General features: G+C 38.4%; 1 protein-coding gene across 3 annotated transcripts in view; it reads right to left on the reverse strand.

The window, feature by feature from the left end:
• Positions 1 to 21,653, reverse strand: part of dgkb (diacylglycerol kinase, beta) — a 73,976-nt gene that overhangs the window by 11,362 nt on the left and 40,961 nt on the right. For all 3 annotated transcript variants that reach the window (XM_042489801.1, XM_042489800.1, XM_042489799.1), the window contains 3 exons: positions 19,188 to 19,252; positions 5,093 to 5,183; positions 2,043 to 2,238 (listed from right to left, as the gene is read on the reverse strand). In XM_042489801.1, coding sequence (XP_042345735.1) covers positions 2,043 to 2,238; positions 5,093 to 5,183; positions 19,188 to 19,252 — 352 coding nt within the window. The remainder of the gene's footprint in view (positions 1 to 2,042; positions 2,239 to 5,092; positions 5,184 to 19,187; positions 19,253 to 21,653) is intronic.

Raw genomic sequence — 21,653 nt, forward strand, 5'->3', positions numbered from 1 at the left:
AGGCACTAATTTGTCATGTACTGACAGATTTTAACAAGCTTTAGTTTCAAGGTGTAACAGCTTCTGAAATCCAAAGGAAAAAAACGAATAAAGCTTCAGACAGCTTCACAGAGATCTGTTTCTTTTTTCCATCAGTCATGTTCTGAGCAGTGAAGTCCCACTGGGGATCACTGGCAGCCATGTCTGGAGATCCTCACTGACTCGCCATGTTTCAAGCTCAACACTGATTGTAACATCCACTTCACCCCCGAGTACAAACACACCATCTCACCATGAAACTCCAAAACATACTGTGCATCACCTGAGTGGGAAGGAGTCAGACATGATAGGAAATAAAACCCAAATAAAACCCAAATGAATCCAGAATTCATGGCAAAAGCTCATTTGAGAGGAGGAAAAATACATGCGTGCTGATGCATCCAATCAAATTTAAAGTCTAGTGCTTTTGATGATGATATTATATTTTAATACAACCTAGATCCCAAAAAAAGTTGGGATGCTGTGTAAAACAAAATTAAAAAATGTATTTAATTTACTTAATTTTAGATGTAATTAAAATTAAAAACACAATACAATGATTGGCAAATTCTTTTTTCAACTAAATACAATCAAAAGTCAAGATATTTGATGTTTAAACTGATAAATCTTTTTGTAAATATGCCCCTTGACGGGATCATAGATCAGGAGAAAATTGTATAAAACTGAATATTTGGCATAAATATGAAATCGATTAAGTTCTGTTGCGCAGATTGTTGTTACCTTTTGTTCAAAAGTGAAACAAAACAAAACGAAACAATACAAAAACAAAAAACGTGAAATGTGTTGCAGAAATAAAATTCTGAAAGAGTATATATTTACAAAAAAACAAACAAAAAAACAGTAAAGTTGTCGTTGTCTTGTGTTTGTATTGTCTTCAATTGAATATAGGTCAAAACATAATGCAAATCATTGCATTCTGTTTTTATTTACATTTTACACAGCATCCCAACTTCTTCGGAAATGCGGTGTAGTTTAACATGTTTGCATACGTACATCTGCTTATTTAAACTAAAAAACGTGTATTTGGTTCACTACATTTCATGACAATCCATCTAATCCAAATCAAACTCTTTCTGACTATGACTATCATACTTTAACACTTGTGCACCGCTAATATTTGTTTTCATTTTAAATTTCTCAATGAAGAAATGAAGAATTTTTCCACAGTGGTATTAATACTTTTACATATTAGTTTGGAATACTTCTTCTACCAAATCTTTCTGTTTTTTTCTTTCTTTCCCTAACAAGTCTTTTAAAGTAGCTCCCACCATTTAACCAGATGGAGCAGCTGACTCATTCTGCTTCGTTCATTCACAGATTCCCATTGACGGGCTTCCTTTTGACGTAAATGGATTCGGGGGTATGCCCAACACCCCCCCCCCAGTCCGCTCCTATTAACTGAGGCTGTCCACTGGAGCCAACACAGACCATTAATACACAAGTGACAGTTCCAAACAGTGACATGATTGTACCTCTTCTTTGCAAACAAAACCTGCTGGCTATGATTCACCTTGTCATCGGTGAAATATTCATGCACTCAGGAAAAGTTTGGTGGGAAGTTTAGTCTTTGATCTGTCTGATAGGAGCAAGGACACAGACTGTCTGCTGTGAGCTTCGGGGTAGAGAGCCGCCTACACTGTCAAACCGGTTTAACGTACAATATTATCGTCCAATAACACAAACCAACCATGATCTGCAATATATGCAGGGCTTTCAAAGTGCTGCTGATGACTCAACAATTACCTCAAAGTGTTTTGAGTTTTCTGACATTTTAAAAATACATCTTTAAATGCATGTGGTGAGAAGTAATTAAGTACAAATACCAAAAACACAAACTCTGTTCTCAAACCAAAATACATCTCATTATGGTATATTTCATGATGATATATCTCTTATGGGGTTTTCAGGTTGGATATGAGCTCTAATGGGCTGGTCTTCTGCAGTGACTTCAGAATTATTATCAAGAAATAAGCGAAAAATTGTCATAAATGTATTAATTTTACCTTGAACTGCAAACGTGAGCTCCTTAGGATCGAGCACAGGGGCCCTCTTGTCTTGGCTCTTTTTGGCCCCCTTGCGATTACCCCTCCTCTTCTTGCTCTCGCCCCAAAGGTTGGAGCCACCGTGCATGCTGGGAATGTTGAGAATTGCAATGCCTTCCAAGGAGATGCTGCTGAGGTCCAGAGTAACACCATCACACTTTTAGAAAGGAAAAAGACACAGAAGCAAGTTTGAGTCTTCAAAGAATTTTTGGCAGAAATAATCTCATCGGCTGAGTGGAAGTATCAGTTAGCAGAGAAACCACAGCGTCTTTAGCTTTACTTTGCTCAGCAGAATGTCAAAAGTTTGTGATTGTATTATCAAGAGACTGAAACCCTAAACTCAGCTGATGAACAAGCACGCCCATTTATTGGATGTTTACATAGAAGCCCAAAAAATTAGCTAAGAATTGACACTTCGCCATGTCCCATCCCTCAACGTAGACTGGCCAAATGTTGCGCTGCATCGGCCAACTCCAACAAGGGTCCTTCATATATGTGTAGACTCATGCAATAGTTTCAGAGTTTCTTCATTTTCAGGCTGGTCTTATGGATTTTAAGCTAAATGTTGTGCGGGGGCGTGTGTGATAATGATACCCGTTACCTCAAGAGAAGTAAGAACGAGACAAATGCTTCTTTCTCGTCCAAAAACCAAAATCAAACCCTGAAAAGTTCAGGGTCAGTTGCTGATGTTAGCTAACTAGCTGACTTAGCTACTGAAGGTATAACCTACTGAATGTAAACACACACCACTTTAATGAGAATAAGTAAGTTTAGTGCAGCTCCACTGTGCAACATGGATCATAATAAACTCGAGTACGACATCAAGTGTGATGTGTGCAGACTGTACGCGGACAATCACCTACTGAATCATAGGCTATGATCTAAGTTCATCGACGTCAATACGCATGACTCAAACGTCGTTGGCGTGCGTCATCCACCTACGTCGCTGTAGCGGTAAGAGCAAAATGTAAACAAACAAATCGAGCCCTTGCTATAGTGGCATTTATGTGTGTCGAAAAAAGTCTAAGGAAGAGGAGGAGGAGAATGTGGATGCAGTTGTGGAGGAGGAAAAGAGGCCAACTCAGCACGCCAGTTTTGCAACAAGAGCTCAAAGTACTTATTAGCATATATTAGCATTTACAGCTTCGCACTGATTGGTGCATTTTTTAATGCTGCATTTCTATTGGTTGGTTAAATAGGCGTAGATCGTAACAGCAGTCACACAGTGAGATTCTTATCCCAAATTTCGGACTGAATTTGATCCCAGGCTGTCTTTGATTGCAAGACAACGGCTGTCGTGTAACCTCTCTCACTGTACGACGTAGAACCTCCGCGTTAGAGCCTCGACCATGGCTCTAACGTGCCTAATGTCATCTTTCATCTGTGATAGCCCAAAATCGCACAGTGTGCACCGGTCTTTACAGGGACAGTGAGGGGAATCAGAGAAACTTTACCGACCTTCAACCAGCTGTGTGTCATCGCAGTGTGTGTAGATGAATGGTGTTTGTTGGCTGAATATCGGCAAAGTTTCCCTTTTATTTTCATTTTCTATTGTTAAAATTGCCAGGTAATTAGCAGTAGTGTGATCTGTATGTATGCTTTAGCTTCTAACTTCTGCTTTTTTTTTTAAATCCTGGAAACACCACTCAAACATATATTATAGACCCTCTGCTTCTTTCTACAACTGCTTTTTCATTTTCCCCAAAGGTAGATAATGCGTTTGTTTGTCGGACCTTCGTAAAGGGTCCATCAAAGTTGCTCAATGCTTTACAATCAGCTGAAACAGATGACACGTCTGAGCTACGGTAATGGTGACTTTTTGTTTCAGTTCAGTGTCCTTGTTCAGAAGTTACATTTTGTTTCTGCTTCTCTGACTGAGCCTGAATCTAAATCTCTGTGTTTTAACCTCAGTCTATTTTTAGAACCACCATCTGTGTCAATTAGGTCTGACTGAGCTGAAAAGGCCAGTAAAACTCTAAACAGTGGATTTTAACCCAGTATGGATCATCATACCTCCTCCAGTAATGCAGCTACTTATCGAGCTCTAATTAATGAAGACCTCTGCACTGTGTGGATAGCTCTGAGAGGGAGAAGATGAATTGTATAGACACCGTCTTCATTATCACTCAATATCACACACAGCAGGGTCGCGTAGGGCTAATTACCTGCGTGTTGAACTGATGTTCAGTGAGAGGCGGGCATGGAGGTGCACAGATAGCTTTCACACATCAACACTTTGTCTAGGAGAAGTTAAAACTCACACAAATTTGTGCCATTTATGGAACAAAGGTTGACCAGAATATTTCCGAAAGGCAACAATATTCTTACCTGCATGTATGTGCGTAATGAAATATTCCTAGTAATTCCTAAATATACATTAAACGTACCACCAGGAAAAGTTTTTGTTCATCAATCTAATGAGTGAAACTAAGGCACAGTTTTAATGTCGAGATAAAACAGATTCCAAACATAATCAGTTTAAAATAATGTATAAAAACATGATTTTCATGACGAGGAGGTTTGATAATTACCAGGCGTTAACAGGGGTTACTGTTTATTTATTTGATTACTTAATATTTCTTCTTTCAAGTTTATCTTCCTCTTTTTTTCTGTAAATAATAATGAAAACTGTAGATTTTTCATTTTGAGTATGTGGGTGTATGCATATATGTTTCTTTAATTAAAGTATAGGTTTAAATAAATAAGGAAGCTGTTAATTAAAATTCAATGACTTATGGAGAAGGGGTGGGATTAAATAAATCTGCACTCCTTTGCTTCATGTTTTTTATTGTCTGTATATATTACTTTTTTTGTCTGTCTGCCTGTTTGTATAATTATTTCTCTATTTTCTTTTACATGCTCACAACAAATAAATCAAATCAATCAAAATGTTTGACTGCTTGAGATTCACTAAAAAAAGAGTGACTTTGAAATATCTTTACTTTAAGTTTCTTCTCTGTTTTCTTTTTCTTTAAAGCTCAAAAACACAGAAAATATGTGGTTTGATTTACCTCAACCTCCAGAAAGTCGTGGAGCTTCTTACATGTGGCCGAAAAGGTCTCCGAAGTGCCGAACTCAAAGTACCACAGCTTATTCTTTGTTCTGAAAGAAACAAGACAACAGGAACTGCAAAGGGACCAAGAAAAGAGAGGAAACATAGGGAGTGTTTTCCCCCACATCAAAATCTGAAGTACAGTCATAGCACCTCCTCTTCTCTGTCTCCTGTCCCTTATATGCTGAGCTTATGAAAAAGAGACCGCTCTGTGTTTGAGTCACGCTTCATAAAAGAAATCTTCGAAACTAGACAGGAAATATACCTCTAATGTTAACCGCTGACCAAAACCACACAGTCATTAATCTCCAAAGAATGCATAATGTGGCTCATTAATCTCATATTGAAGCGTGATGATGAATCTAAAGCCAGCGAAGGAGGCATCTGAGGAGCACACGGGGTGGCCAGTGGTTACCAGTGCCCGACATTAGGGCCCAGTAAGGGGGGTAAGAGGGTAATCTAACTGCCCCTGCAATTAACAGAGGACTGGGGTGCTGCTCCCCGGGCTTCCTACAGCACACACTCCCATCGCTACAGGCTGATGATCAGTGACCTCGCGGGGGTGAGTCACCATCTGTCCACATACTGCTACATTATACCGTCTTATGACTACATGAATAAAATGTCTCCTTTTTTTGGGTTGGAGTATTGATTATTTGTTGTTGAAAGTCAAGTAGAATTTAACGTAAGTAACTTTTCCGCATTGAAATGTCTAAAAAGTACTACATCAGCGTCATGTGTTTTGCTCCCAACAATTCAAACTAAGAAAAATATTTAATTTTAATCAAGGACACAGTCTGTGTCGTTTGACCGCCATCGTCTTTCAGTGGTGTCTTGTCTTGGATTTAGGTTGTGTGACAGAAGCTGTCATGAATTGACTTCTTGACTAGTTTTAAGTCACATTTTCACAATGCACTTTTTATATGTTGCTCATTTTTAACTATACTGAAAAAAGTATTTTAGGTATATTTTCATACTGAGCGTAAACCATGTTGTGTGTGTGCTGTGTTTGAAATTGTTTCCTACCACAGGAATAGTGCACTATATAGTGTGTTTGCCATTTTGTCGTAGTGTTCGAATTCTCAGCTGTTAATTTCATCCACTAAATATTGCACTATAAAATACCCACATACACAGAAAATGTGTGTGTACATACGATGTATCCTAAGTTTTACTCCTGAATACCACAATGCAATTCGGTTGTGTATTCCCAGAGAAAGAAAATTCCAGCATAGTGTCCGAAAGTTAAGAATAAATACAAAATCAAGGAGGACAAAGATCAAACAGAAATTGTCGATGTCAGAAATCACCATGCGCGTCAAAGAAAGCAGCATCACAGCGTTAAAACAGCGTCACACAGATCGCAAAAAGGCTTTTAATCTCTCTAAGAAACAACAGACAGCAACACATAATTTATCACAAAGCTTCGAGGACAGAAAAAAAACCTACAACAGTGCTGACACGCAGAACTGAACACAGTAAAAAATGGGCCTCTCCTAGCTGGAATCAAAGCGCTACAAGAGGAACGTATTAGTATAAGAAGAGTAACAATCACTGAATTATTGATTTCCTCATTAGGACTTTTGTCAGGACCATTTAGCCACTTTATAAATGAGCTTTCATTAGGGTACTTGCAAGGTAGCCCAACTCACAGTTGATTTATAATGTGCAACATGGTCAATAGAAGAGGGATGGGAGCAGAGGGAGGTGGGAAGAGGCAGGAGGGCGATGGGGCCACGCTGAGAGGCTCGCCACAACAACACATCACTGCATCTTCCCCCTCATCATCATCATCATCATCATCATCATCATCATCAGCATCAGTCTGTGAGCTTGGTAGTCAAACCCGAGAGAACACATGGACACCGACCAGGGAAATTTTGCAAACAAACAAATGAATGCGGCCACTTTGAAAAGCATATTCAAAACTGGTGGCTGGTGATTGATGGAGAGAATGAGGCCAAATACAACATAAGGAATGTTTTGGATGGTATGTTTTTGTTTAAAGAGGGTAGTTATATGCACATCACGTAGGTGCAAGGCAATCAAAAAACAGTGTACATGAGGAAAAAAGGTAAAGCCTGCACACTTACTCCATGCTACACAAGTTTATGTTTTGATCTTCGTCAGGTTAAAATTTTCATCAAAAAATCTTAAATAAACTTGTGTGGCATAGAATAAGTGTGCAGGCGTTACCTTGGTATGTTTTTGTTGCATCCAATAGCCTCTTACATCTAAAACCATGTTTACATTGAACACAAAGCAAATTTTAAAGGCAAAAAATGTCAATGGAAAGCCTCAAGGAAATGCAAAAACACGTGGTTTAGGTGGCACAAACTGAGGTGAAGACGAATTTAAAGGAGTTGGAATCTCTTCTACTGAGAGAAATGTCCACTTATCCCAACCGAGCAGCAACGTCTAGAGCTGAAAAAAGAAGCTAATGTTGTGAAACTGCAATTCCTCCGATGGCCACTTGAGGCGGGCTCCAAAAGTGAGTCAACTCCACAGATCCCCATGTTAAAAAGTCCAACTTCACAGCAGATATAAACACGTTAACAGCCTGGTGCAAAAGAACAACTTTGGTCCCCGTTTTCATTTTATTAAGACTTTAGTTATGTCGCTTTGAGTGACAGACTGTCGGGAAGTCATCTCTACAGTTTGTGAGTCAGATCTGCCCCTCGCTCCTCCACAGGTCCACCCTCTCACCCAAATACGGTCACAAACCGAGGCGGTGACAACCTAAATGCCAAACTTGAGGCTTCAAAAAAGGCAGTCCAAAATTTCACACTTTGGCCAACATGATGCCAGAAAAAACTGCAGGGTTTTCACGACCATTTTAATACTTAGGTGCAGCGTTTCTGTCTTTTTTTTCTCTCCACTCCCACCTACTTACGAAAGTCCAAAGAAGAATTTCAAAGATGACACAGCGTAGCTCACCAGTAGCCTGCAGCAGCACTTTTAGAGTGTAAGAGGGAAAATCCTGATAATCCTTAGCTTTTAGTTAACTATCCAAAAGTCTAATGTTTGTAGTTTTACCCCCTAAAAACGTCATCCTTCACGCCGTAAATCCACCAACAAAACACCCATCTCTCATGCCGTCCATCGCAGGAAGTGCATCACAAGTAGTACACCATCCGAAAAGTATTACTTATCATATTCAAATGTCTAAAATAATCTCAAGAATTAAAAGTTTGTTTCTCTTTTGTTTCTTCCCTAAACTGACAATATTATCGTTTAACACTATTATTTCTGGGACAATATATCGTACAACACCAGTGATTATAACTTTTATATTTACAACTTAAATGACAATCTAAAGGAAAGTTACATAAAGAACTGGAGCTTGAACACAAACACACACATTCATCAAGTAGCTATGACTAGCATAGCATACATTTCAAACTGTAAGTAGTTGAGTTGTATTTTGGTTAATGTAGGTGCCAGAAAAGAAAGAATATGTGGACAAATTTTGCTTATTTCTTTAGGAGAGAAACTGCAGATTTCCTACATCATTCACCTGTTAGATGGATCTGTTATGACTTTACCTACTATACATTCAGAAAACTCCTGTAACCCTCTGATTCTCCTAAAATTTCAAAGCATTCCTACATCTTCCAAAGAGTAACGTCTTAAACTAAGACCTCTGGGTTTTTCAACAGTAGACACACTATAAGTACAGATACAGTAAGAGACAACATCTGACCATCCTGTCGATTCCCACCACTTAACCTAACAAGCGCACCATGGCAACAAATCACCTCATGTCCCTGTTCATTAGGTAATTAGGAGCATCTCATTGGCCGGATCGGATTGTCGTTTGTTATCTGCAGAGCGATGCTAAACACTGAGCTCCTCTGACAGACTGACTGTGAGGAGCGTCTTCAACAGCGGCCAGCTCGTGCTACGATTAATAAGGAGTCCATTTGAGTGAGATGATACTTTTAAGGTAGATTAGGAGGACTTTACTTTATGGTAAGTGCAATAAATGTGAACATAAAGTGCCCATTTCCTTAAACTGTTGGCTGACTTAAAGCTCCTGCATCTTCCCCCTGTGGGAGCGATTTGTGTTTTCAGTAGCAGGTTTTTAATTCTGCGAGTAGCCGCAAAGCCTCTGCTGTGATTGTTGCTACAGTGTATCAATGCAAAGTGTACTGCAATAATAACTTTAGCGGTGTGCATGTGAGATCAGCTGTTGTAGTCACAGCTGGCGTACCAAAGGAAAACAGTGGCTCGGGTTTCCAGAGCGGCTGAGGTGTTGTTTATTTGCACAAGCAAATGATAAAACAAAACGGAAAGAAGAGGACGTATACAAACTGTGTGGCCGCGAAGAAGAAAACACACAAAGGCGCTTCAGAAAAAACATGCAATACCAAGAAAAAAAGGTGCTCAGCAACCAACCCAATAGCACCATACGTTACATTTGTACAATATTTTTTTGTTGCAAATATGTTTTTCAGCAACACTATGGTCACGTTGTGGTTAGTTTTAAGCACAAAAATCACTTGTTGGTTAGAAAAAGTCATGTTTTGGCTTAAACCTCCCACATTTGGTGGCACAAAAGCTGCTGAAAAAGGTCAGTGAAAAACACCCAAGTTTAGTGGCTCAAACACCACTGGGAAATGTGGAGATGTGTGGGTGAAAAACACCAAAGTACCGTGGGTGAAACACCACAGCGATACGCCGCAATTTAGTGGCAGAAGACAATGGAATTTGGTGGCTCCAGTGGCCTTGAGATACATCGCAATTTGTCCCTAAAAACATGAAAAACTGTCACCACAAAGTCTCTATGTGTAACTTAAAACACCAAAGTTCATTGCCATAACCACGGCTGATAAACGCCATGACGTAATGCTAAAAACGCCCGTTTTGGTGGCTTAAATGCTGCTGTGAAAAGCCACAATGTGCCACTAAAAACACGTTCAGTGCCATAAACACCACTGGGCAACACTGCAATGTTTCCGTTAAAAACACCCAGGTTTGGGGTCTCAAATGCCGCTGGCCAACACCACTATGCCCATTTTAAAACACCCAAATTTGGTGCCACAAACACTGCTGATAAACACCATCATTCACCAATAAAAATAGCAGGTTCAGTGGCTCAAACGCTGCTGCGAAAGTCACAATTTACCATGAAAAAAACAGCTTCATGGCCACAAACGGTGCTGAGAAACACCACGATGGCTCAGTGAAAACACCAAAGTACCCAGGTTTGATGGCTCAAACACCATGATGTGTCTTAAAGGAAAAAAAAAGGTTTTGTGCCACAAACACTTGTAGAATTGCTGCATAGGACCGGTGTTGTTTTTGAACAGTGGTCTATAGATTGGCAGAAGTCTCACCTATTGGTGACTCACCATTCACCATCTCTTCTACCTCCCGATGACAAAAGTCATCTTATATATTACATTATATTAGACACACTGATATGATGCATGCAAATGTAACGTCCTTGTGGTTTGAAGAAACTTACAACACCAACATTTCCTTCTGTCAGCTGGACCAGAGGAACAAAAAGACAAATGTAGCTCAGAGAGCCTGAATCTGAACAAACACAGTGTTCATCAACCGTCCTCTGGTTGGTCACCGTATTAAAGGATGTCAGAGGCGATAAGCTTCAGCGTAGCATCGCTGTCCCGAGGCCACAGCACCTTTAGATGCACTTTCCACTGGCCACACTGAACGCAGAGGCACACAGCCATTGATTTTTTTCCCCTCTGACACTTAATCTAACCCACAATGATCTACGACCTTATTTTCACACTAATTTCTTCTTGATCAGAGGTGATAAATATCACATTGACATAACCAACTCTTTGTGCATTGCATCAATGCACTGTTTTGTTTAACATGACACCGCCTGGAGCGCTCCGACTCCGACTGGCAGTTTGAGAAATGACCTGAGTTGCATCGTCTTGCCTTCAGAGATGCGGCGAGCAGTTTGAAAAATGTATTTCTTTTTGTTGCTCTGCAACGGTTCCAAGATTTCTTTTTTTTTCCTCCTTATACTAAAACTACTGATACTGATACTAAAATATCCAACAAAACCTGAACTGCTTAAATGACAAAGAAGTTAACTGATAAGCATGAAATTTATTTGTTTTTTCACTTGTAAGGAAAATGAGGACCATTCTGAAAGTTTAATGCTTACTGCTCCTGTTTTTTCATTTAAATTTAAAGTCAATTTTATCATGAATCCAAAATGTGGTTTAACTGAACTGATGTGTTAATTGCAGGGGTGTTTGTCTGCCCTCTATTGCGCAGATATTTCAGTTATTGAATGAAGAAAATACTCCTGTAATTGATTTTAACACGTGCTTTGTTAAATTTTAACACGTGCTTTGTTATACTTGTTTTTTAATTGTGCAGCAGCCCGCTGCACAATTAAAAAACAAGTATTGCAATAACCTAAAAGTTGAAATCAAGCACAGAATCTCATTTGTGGTACTGTTACACTGTAGAAGCATTAATTTTAGGAATTGGTTGACACCTGAAATAAACTTAACAAAGCAATGCTGTTAATTAATGGTTTCATATTGTTTACAAGGCTCGGGGCGTTTCAGCTACGTGTTTATCGGAGGTCTGACACCTCCAGCAACACATCTGCAGGGGGAAGTTAGGCTGAATTTGGTTTGTTTCAACTTAATCAGCCATCGTTCTCCTTCAACTTTTGAGAGTTGTCCCCTAAAAGCACTCGGTAATTGTCAATTGTTGGAGTCATTGGCATGCTTCTACCTTTTCATTCAAAAGCAAGATGGTGAGTGATAAACAGAAAAGCTTTAACAGTTTAGCACATTTAAATCCAGCTGCAATTTGTTTTGCTGTAAACAAAAATGTCAAAAAACTGATTGTCTGAAACTCAGTTTTTTTATTAAGATATCTTACTAAAAGAGGCTTTGGAGAAAAATCTGACTTTTTTCAGTTCAGATCTGTGTTTTTGTGTATTTTTTACATACCCAGATTCTAAGTCTATAAAGCAACAACAACATAAAAAAAGAATACAATTTTTGCAAATCAGATACAAACCATAATTAGAGGTGGTTTTAGATGCAGTTACACAGTTCGGATACTCTGGCCACTCAAATCTGATTTCAATGTGTTTTCTGCATCAATCACAACAAAACACAAGACTAAGGCAAATTCAGATTGACATAATTGCTGAGCAGTAATCCATGCTGCTACTGTGGGAAGAGTTTTGCACCATAACTTGACAGCGCAGAGGGACCACAAACTAAAGCATCTTAACTTACCAGTGTTGACATTTTTTAAGTTTTTTTTGCCATTTAATGCCCGACAGCTGACTGGCTTATTAGCCATTTAGCTTAAAGTGATAAAAGCAGTGTACTTTTTTGCTGCACGTCTGCATCTGTTGGTAACTTAATTAGCAAAACATACGCTAGACAGCTCAAAGATCAGTTTCTGTTTAATTTAATCAATAAAATATCTCTGAACAGTGTTCTCCTGCTGTCAAATAGCCAAAATGAGAGGAGAGAAACTCTGGGGTGGTTTCATTTTTTACCTCAGGTTTGCTTACTGCTTACTGCTTTCTTGTTGATCTCAGATTTTGCCTCTTAGAAGACAAACAGGCTAACCTTATCTTTTTTGAAAGTGGTTGTTGGGGTCATACACAGCCTGAGATTAAGATCTACAGACTCAGGAATGGAAAAAGTACTTCCAGTTCTTCTATGTGGGTTTTGTCTTTCTTTTTTGTGGGACTTTTTTTAAAAATGTTTTTTTTTTTTTTTGCAAAAAAAAATCTGACTTTGTTGTGTCTGCCCAAAATCAGAGACCAAACCTATGCCCTTTCTAATACATTTTATACCATTTCTAGGTCCATGGAGACAGAAATAAACAATAGCAGTGGGCGCTGCATGCAACCAAAAATATATACATTTGTCCCTTTAGTTACTGAAAAAACAAAAATGCAATTTATTATCAGTTGGACTTCAACTGATTATATGATGGAAATATGTCAGGAAGCCAGGGTGGAAATTAAAATTTATATTTCTTAAACCTTTTAAAAGTGATTTTCAGTTAATCAATATCAAGATAAACATGTGAGTGAATCCTGATATGATATTTTTTCAAATTGTTCAGCCCTGCTACTGTTTGTGCAGAGTTATGTGTGTGCAACTTCACTTGAGTTTATGTGTTTATGTTACGCATGTGAGTGTGTGTGTGTGTGTGTGTGTGTGTATGTGTGTGCATTCCCACTGAGCTGGGGACAGGGCCACAGGTGAGATCCCTCTAAATTACACACAAGTGGTCATTAATTATAGATGACACTTTGGTCACATAAACGATTTCATCCTCAAATGAGGTCCGAGGGCGGCCGCCGCTGAGGTCCACCGTGCATGTGTGTGTGTGTGTGTGTGTGTGTGTGTGTGTGTGTGTGGTTGTGTGTGTAAATGAGTGTGTGTGCATGTGTAATTTAGAGCGCCATCACCTGTGGCCCTGTTCCCAGCTCAGCGGGAAACACGCACACATGTACATGCCTACACGCACATTAGCATTGGGTGTGTTGATGGGGGCGCGTGTGTTGGTGACTCCGGCGGCTCCATCCAGCACATCGCAGCGCTTTGATGAACATACTCATTATGCTAAAGAGTGCTCCATGCCTGGGCTTCCCTGTGCCTTCAGGAAAGGTTAACTCAGGATGGTTACACAGCACAGCGAGAGCCTGTGGGCGCACGGGGGCACAGCGGCTCTGGAGGAGCGCCGTGACGGTGTTAGATGTCTCGGGACCAAAAATAGATCTGGGTATGCAGAGCAAATATCATGGGAACATCAAGGCGCCATGATTGATGCCACAGAGTAAACAAACATCACAGGTGCAGCCACGGCAGCTTTCACGCTGCAGCTGAAACGTCCCAAATCACCTTTCCCCTCACACAGTTCATGTTGTCTGTAAATGAGTCTTATCTTTACATAATTTGTACAGTAACACGGGAGACAGTAACGATTTGAATGCTCCTGTTTTTAAAAATGGACTGATTGGAGCTACAATATCACTTCACTGAGAAAATGTGAGGTTAAATACTTTAAAATTGGGCCTATGCTCAGAAAGTATCAGTAATAACAGAAACTGTGATTAAAGATACTACATTTTTATTTTATTTATTTTTTACTTTTTAAACTACAGATGAAATGCAACATACAGACTCATGACCAGAGTTATGTACATTGATCACTATAAATTACATCTGTATTAGAAGTTTCCACACCTTGTGATTACCTTTTTTTCAAGAAATATAATCTTTCTTCGACGTTTTCTTTTTTTTAATCACTTTTCTTGGATAGCTAATTGTGGAGAAACAGACAGGTGTGAGACATGCAACAAACGTCCACAGCAAGTATTTAATACTTGAAGTGTTGTGGTTGGATGTCACGTGTCTTCATTATTTGGCTATCAGGCCTCCATGTTTCCCAGACTGTACCCATACTATAGCCGCCCTGTGTGGATACTAAACAGAGCAAGAGTTTTAAAAATGCTGCTAACAGAGTGCTGCAGAGATAACATTTTTCTGAGGGCCAGTGCGAAATTTAGCATCGCTCTGGTTCCTTAGTCAAAAAGCCTCAGAGATTTTTCCATCGGATTTTGGATCATTGCAGAAAACAAAACAGCTCCCAGCTAAACAAACATTTTTGATACTTACAAGTTTTGTTCAGCAAGAGACAGCAAGACACCACTTTTATGATTTCTGAAGCCTGAATGCAATCGTCAGAAGTAGGCTATTATTAGGCTATAAACAAACCACACTACGGCTGCGTGGCCACCACAACAAGGCTGTAAAACCATTAAGATGTTCTGTGGTCTAAACTGTCTTTTCTAAGACAAATTAAAGCTTCAAAGGTCACAGGTGGAGTATCTTCTGATGTATTTTATGTTGTAGAACAAAACATGTCAAGGATATCAGTACATTGTATATTATGTTTAACAAGCACTATGGTGTAGAGTGGATAAAATGTTTTTTAAAAAAGTGAAAAAATGTGAGCAAAAAAGATCAAAAGTTGCATGGCCACAATTCAAAATGGATTCATGTTGAACAAGGAAAAAAAAATAAAATAAAATGATAAAAAAGGACTTCTCAAGACAGCCTTTGGCAATAAAAGGTTCTCCAACATCTTCATTGAAAATATAATCTTCCCAATGTGCAGATGGGTAATGCACGAAAGGAAACACGGTGGCGCTGTCTGATTAAAAACACAGAAAACAAAAAATAATGTTTCTTTCTATTGAATATCATAAAAATCTACAGACAGGGATAAAAAAAAAAAAACAAGACCAACGCATGGGAAAGAAAGTTAAATTGTTGTCTTGATTTTTTAGGAAATACACATGAGGTGTCACAGTTTTGTACAAGAAATCAAAATATAAATAACAGAAAGTATGTCTTTTGTTACAATTACAGAAGAACCTGTCCCAAAAAGAAATGTTAGTCATGTTTGTCCAAACTAAATAATTATAAATCATAAGCCCTTTGCTATATATATATAATATACACACATATATATATGTATATATATGTATATTCATTATAAAAATTATTGTATGAAGTGTATTATATATATATATATACTTTTTTTTTTTAGGAACACATGCTGTATGTTTATTGTCTGAGGTTTTTTTGCACTGTATGTTGAGCCACGTCTAAGACATTTTTCTGTCACGACAGACGATGAAGTTGTCTGAATCTGGATATGAATAAGAATTAAACCACACAACAGCCAGAACTTTTTAAATTTGTAAACCCTCTCTCTGTCTCTCCCTCCACCTCTCTCTCCTCGTCCTCTCACTATCCGTCTCTGTCCCTCAGAGTCAGAGATTAGCGTGTAATTACATGGGAGATCAGCAAAAAACGGGGTGAAAAAAAGGGAGTAGTGTATTTTAACAAGGCGGGGGAGGAGGAGGAGTGGCGTTGGGGGAGGAGGTGGCGCAGCCCTCGTCACGGGCCGACTGATTGTCTGCTTTTAATCCTCAACCTCATTATCACCTCCAGGTCCGGCAGTGGCAGTAAATGAATCTATCTGCCGAGTGTCAAATCTTCACACCTTCGCCCTGGTAATCACCCCAAGGTGCAAATACAGAAGATGGATAGAATGAGAGAAATGAAGGGGGGAAGAGCGAGTGTATGACCCCTGCATTTCATCAACAAAATCCGCTCATTTCATAATTAAGAAAAGCTACATGATGTTGTCTGATTGTTAATTAAAGCTCATTAAATATTCACTTTCTTTAAGGTCAAACTGGCGGCGAAACGTATGGATTTGGTACATATGGGAAGTGAAGAGCCATTAAAAACTAATAATTCAACATCTGACATTTTTCTTTTTCAAAGTCGAACTGAAATCTACATATTTTTTTGTCAATCTGATTTGACTTTGAAACGTTCAAGAGCAAAGACAGGGTTTCAAAATACAAGGAACAGTGCATAACAATAAAAATACATGAAAAACAAGCATTTTAATCCACATATATTGTCAAGGTCTGCAACTGAGGATTATTTTCATTATCTATCAATCTGACAATACATTTTCACAATTATTAGATTAATTGTTTAATGTAAAAAAAAAAGGAAAAATTCTTTTCTCTTAAAGACATAAATTAAATTATTTGTATTTTTTACTAGGATATTACGGAAATCTTTTTTTTTTTTTTTTTAAATCTTATTCCATTTTGTTGGTAAATTGATATCTTTAATTCAAGAAATAAGGTTTACTATTATCATTATCATTGTTGTTTTATTTTGATTTAAAAAAAAGGTGTCTGTCTATTGGCCCTTAATACCCCTTATGGAAAATCTTAAATATTAGGATTATTACTATTTTTTTATTTTGTTGGTTTTACTCATGTGATATCTTTTATTAATCTTTTTATCCTTTATTTTATTTTTAGTTATTTCATTTATTTTAATTCATGTGTATTAACCTCTTCTGATAGTCTTATTTCAGTATTATCATTTTAATAAATTTTAACTTTTTTTAAAAAATCATTTATGATTCACAAGTCTTTGCATCTTAAATTTATTTATTTTCTCTATATACAAATTTTTATTTTATGAGATTTTACTCTTACTTTCAATGGCTTTGCTTTAACGGTCAGTTACTGCACTTGTTTTGTGCCTGTAACACATCGTGCTGCACATTGTGCTTCCACCTGGAATGAAATGTGCCTTATAAATAAAGTTTTGCTTGTTTGTTTGCTTTTATTTGACTTAATGCTTCCAGTGTATCTATATATAAGTCAGTACTCAAAGCTTGTTAAACACTAAAAACAATTGTGCTTTTTATTCTGTCTCGACAAAAACATACTCTCACTGCAGATAAGACTGAAATAAAGACACGCTGCCTCCACTGTCACGAAAGTTTCTGAGAAAGAGCTTCCAGCTGCAGGAAAATGACTCTGTGATAAGTTGCAATACGCCTCCAATGGACATGAGCCCTTTGGACAAATCCAACAAAATCTATGCTACCTTGAAAAACTATAATCATGCATTATTGAATTGGCAAGGATAGTGTGTAATAGAGAGATCCTAAACCCATTCCCCCTCCTGAATTATTAATTGAATTCAAATAACAGACAGAATCATTTTCTTAAAATATCTAAATCATTTTTCACAAAAGGCTTCAAACGAGTGTAAAACAACAGAGATGCAGTCCGCGTGTCCTAAAAGAGATCTGGAAAACAACTGAAACAACGCTGAAGTGGAAAAACCAACATGTATGAGGTATGTGTCGACGTGTTGGAGTAATAACACGCCATAAAGGACCTTTTTTAAAAAAAACCTGGGCACATCAGGGCTGTGTTTATCTGAAACCTCCTTCCTTTCCTTTGGACCATCTCACCGACGTGTTTGCTCAACAAGCAGCAGAGCGATGGTTGGCTAAATGTTGTACTAGGGTAAAATATGATAATGAGTACAAATGGGATTATTAGGAGGCTGTGTGTCATCAGTCTGACTGATCCATGATGTCAAACTAGCCAAGCAAATTCAATTAGGCCCGCAATTACTCCCTGGCGCTAGTGGAGACGTATGGGAGATGTTAAATATTGATGGAAACATAGATGCCACATTTGTTCATCTCCAAAGGTGAACGCATCTCCTCGAGGTAATCACAAATGCTAAATATGAAGCATGTCCATCCGTCAGCATCCGGAGCAGATTCGCTTGTCGCTGTCATGGAGGAGGGAGACTGTGTAGGTTTGTTTGGACTGAGAGCGGACTGACATTTTCTTTTTACCTTTTTAAAAATGTAGACTTATTATCATCATGGTTTAAAAATAAAAGAGGGAACATTAGCGTCATTCAAGAACCCTGAAGATTACTCCGCGTTGTGTTCAGGGTCGCTACTCAAAGAAAAGTGGTGTTTATCTGGACTTAAAGCACAAACATCAGCCATAATTGCAAGATTTTAGACCCTGAAGGGGTCACTTTGGTCTCCTGAAAAAGTTTGAAATCCACAAGCAACGACTGAAATGTGAAACTTGTCAAACGAGACTGCAGGGAGATAACTGATAATAGTTTGGATGTTGAGATGTTTTAAAATTTCTTAATAATCATCATTTTTGCAGATTATTGGGGATTATAGGCTCTATTTTTTTTACGCAATTTTTTAAAATCATTTATTTCATCTTGAGATAAAGATGCAGGAATTTTGAGCTCAAAACAGAGCGTGAAAATGATTACAGCCACGACACGTCATCATTGCAACGGCCGTATAAAACCAATATACAGTATCACAGGTAAGATAATACAGTAGTTTCGAGTGCTGTGCGGCACGCTGCACATGCTCATGCCCTGAGTCTGTAAAGATTTTTGCACATAAAACTTCTAAGGCTTTGGGAAAGTTTTACAAACAGACAATATACAAACTTGGTAAATAAAGAGTAATAGGGTAATAGTTGACATTGTTTCGATTTGGAGGACTTCTGTCAGTGGTTTTACAGTCTCTTCTAAAGTTGTGGTAAGAAATCGGAGAATCAGTTGGCGATCTTTAACGGAGGGGATGGACACCCACCCCTCACTTCTATACGGACTGAGAAAAAGTTAACTCACCTGCTGTTGAACTTCTCAGGGTGCTTCTCCCTCATAACATGGAAACGATGTGCAATGGAGGCGTCCTGAAACAGAGAATCAAATCTTTAGTTCAGGTGCCACCAACAATGTTGAATTTGTTGCTCATTCTCATGCCCTTGAACTTAAAGGGACAGTTCATCCAAAAAATCCGTTCATTATATATCTACCCTCAATATACATACAACCAGGCTAAAAACATGGTGCCTGTGACATTTTTCAAAACAACTTGGCACGTCAGGGCTTCAGGACATTTGGAATACTTTGAGCAGTATGGAGACATTTTGTTGTTTAATTACAATTTTTTTAAATGTTTGATTTCTGATCACCATTAACTTTAGTTTGGAAGCAACGTCTTTTCCCCGTGAAACTCCGGCAGCGTTTTGTGGACTATAAAACTGACTTTACATCGGCATGAGGGTGAATACATATTGACTGAATTTCCATATTTGGGTGAACCATCCCTTTAAAACCTGCAGTTTGAGCCTCCTTGTTCAAATCAATCAACATCTTGGTGTGAGTGTGTAAGCTTTTCAGATAATATTGAATTTCAGAGCTCCTGTTGCAGCTTTACAGTGTGTTTTAAGTTTAGAGGTATGTTTTTTGACTTTGGGACTATACTTAAACCCTGCTGACATTTGGAGAACATGTAAAGTTACTTAACAGCTCAATGAAAGTTTAACAATTTCACATCATTAACTAACTTCCCGAACTTCTCAAACAGCGCGGTTACACCTTGCGTGTCTCTGGAGTATATTTCTATAAGATGAAAGAAGCTGTGTGCAGGCGGTGGCAGCAGGGTTGAACCTGGGATGGAGAGGTATTGACAGAAACCCTGATGAACAGCACGCCATCTCCACACAGGCTAATTAATTAAACACACATTGTGAGTAATCACAGCTCCCAGCTAACCTACAGGATGCTGCCGACACCACGGCAACCGAGTTGTTTTCTCTCTCCTTCCTCTCTCTCTCTATAAGTCACTCTCGACCTTCCTCTCACCCTCTCCGAGCCCTCCCCCGACTCCCTCTCTGTGACCCGGGGCGTAAAGTGCAGCCTCATTGGAGCTCTCGGTGTTACAGTGATACAGTTCATGTTACACATGTTATGGTGTGACTGATGGAGACGCTTCACCACCGTATTAACACCATCTCAGTCTGGTTCAGCGTGAACTTAGAGAATAAAGTATATTTAGTAAATCCACATAATTTAGTTTGATGAAAGACACATTAATAAGTCTTATTTACATGTGTTTTGTGTATTTTATCTGGATCTGGAGTGCAAATAGAAGGTGTAAAGGCATGGAGGTGGCTTGCATTTCGATCTGGTTTCACAAAGATATTTTCAACTGTAGTGTTAGACTGTTTCTGTAGAAATGATCATTGACACCTGCTGACCAGGGGCACCAAATAACAAGAATACAAGGCTCTTTATTTGTGATTTTCTAAGACTTTTTGGGAGCTCCCATGAGAACTGCAAACCGTTTTTTTGTTTTTCCTGTTTAGCCAATTCTCCACTAAAACTACCTCACAGTCAGAGATTCTTGGATGATATTTGTGGGCCAATTTATTAGTTTGTTAAATAATCATTATCCTTCAGTTGAAATGAAGTAGGTCTACACAGTAAATGACACTTCTGTCATTTTCGTAAAAAAACTGGAACTTAAAAGGACTAAAATTCCAAAGTCTACTTAAAAGAAACAACAGACATATCCTCTGCTTTGGATGACGGCTGACACGCAATTTGCTTTTTTGTTAAGTGTTTTCTATTATTTACACGGCTAAAGAGTTTTTAAAATTGGCGACTGTTGGCACTGCACTGGCTTATGTCTTCCACCAATAAACGTACACTTATGTCTCTCATGGTTCCTGTTGTGTAAAAACAGAACGAACTCTGAAATAGGAGCCAAAAAATCCCTAAAGTGGCAATCAAAAAACTTCAATCCTTTTTACTTCTTGTGGTGCGGTCATAATAAAAAGAGTGGTCCTCAGAACAATCCAATCATCAGAAAAAGTGTTTGCATTGTACGTTCCTGCAAACCACAGATAAGTTACATTTGCACGTCATTATATAGCAGCTGCACTGAAACTTTACAATTCAACAATGCTGTGTTTAACGTGGTTAGGTTTAGGGACAAATACTACATGGTTAGGAAAAGATCATGTTTTAGCTTAAAATACCAACTTTTAAAGGCACAACTTTGGCTGGATAAGCAGCGATGTCTCAGTGAAAAAAAACAAAAAAACTAATAGAAATATTAATAAAATAAAAAACGCTTTTCGTGCTACAATCCCTACTGTATACCCATGCAAAGTGACTAAAAAAACTGACAAAACAGCAATGACTCGCTGCCAAAAACTGTTTTGTTGCTTGGTTTGCATATCACACTGTGTCAGAGGCCATCGTCTATCCCTTACACCTCCCCATGACAAACAAGCTATTTTCTTC

The sequence above is a fragment of the Plectropomus leopardus genome, chromosome 7 (genome assembly GCF_008729295.1).
Source record: "Plectropomus leopardus isolate mb chromosome 7, YSFRI_Pleo_2.0, whole genome shotgun sequence".
Lineage (NCBI taxonomy): Eukaryota > Metazoa > Chordata > Actinopteri > Perciformes > Serranidae > Plectropomus > Plectropomus leopardus.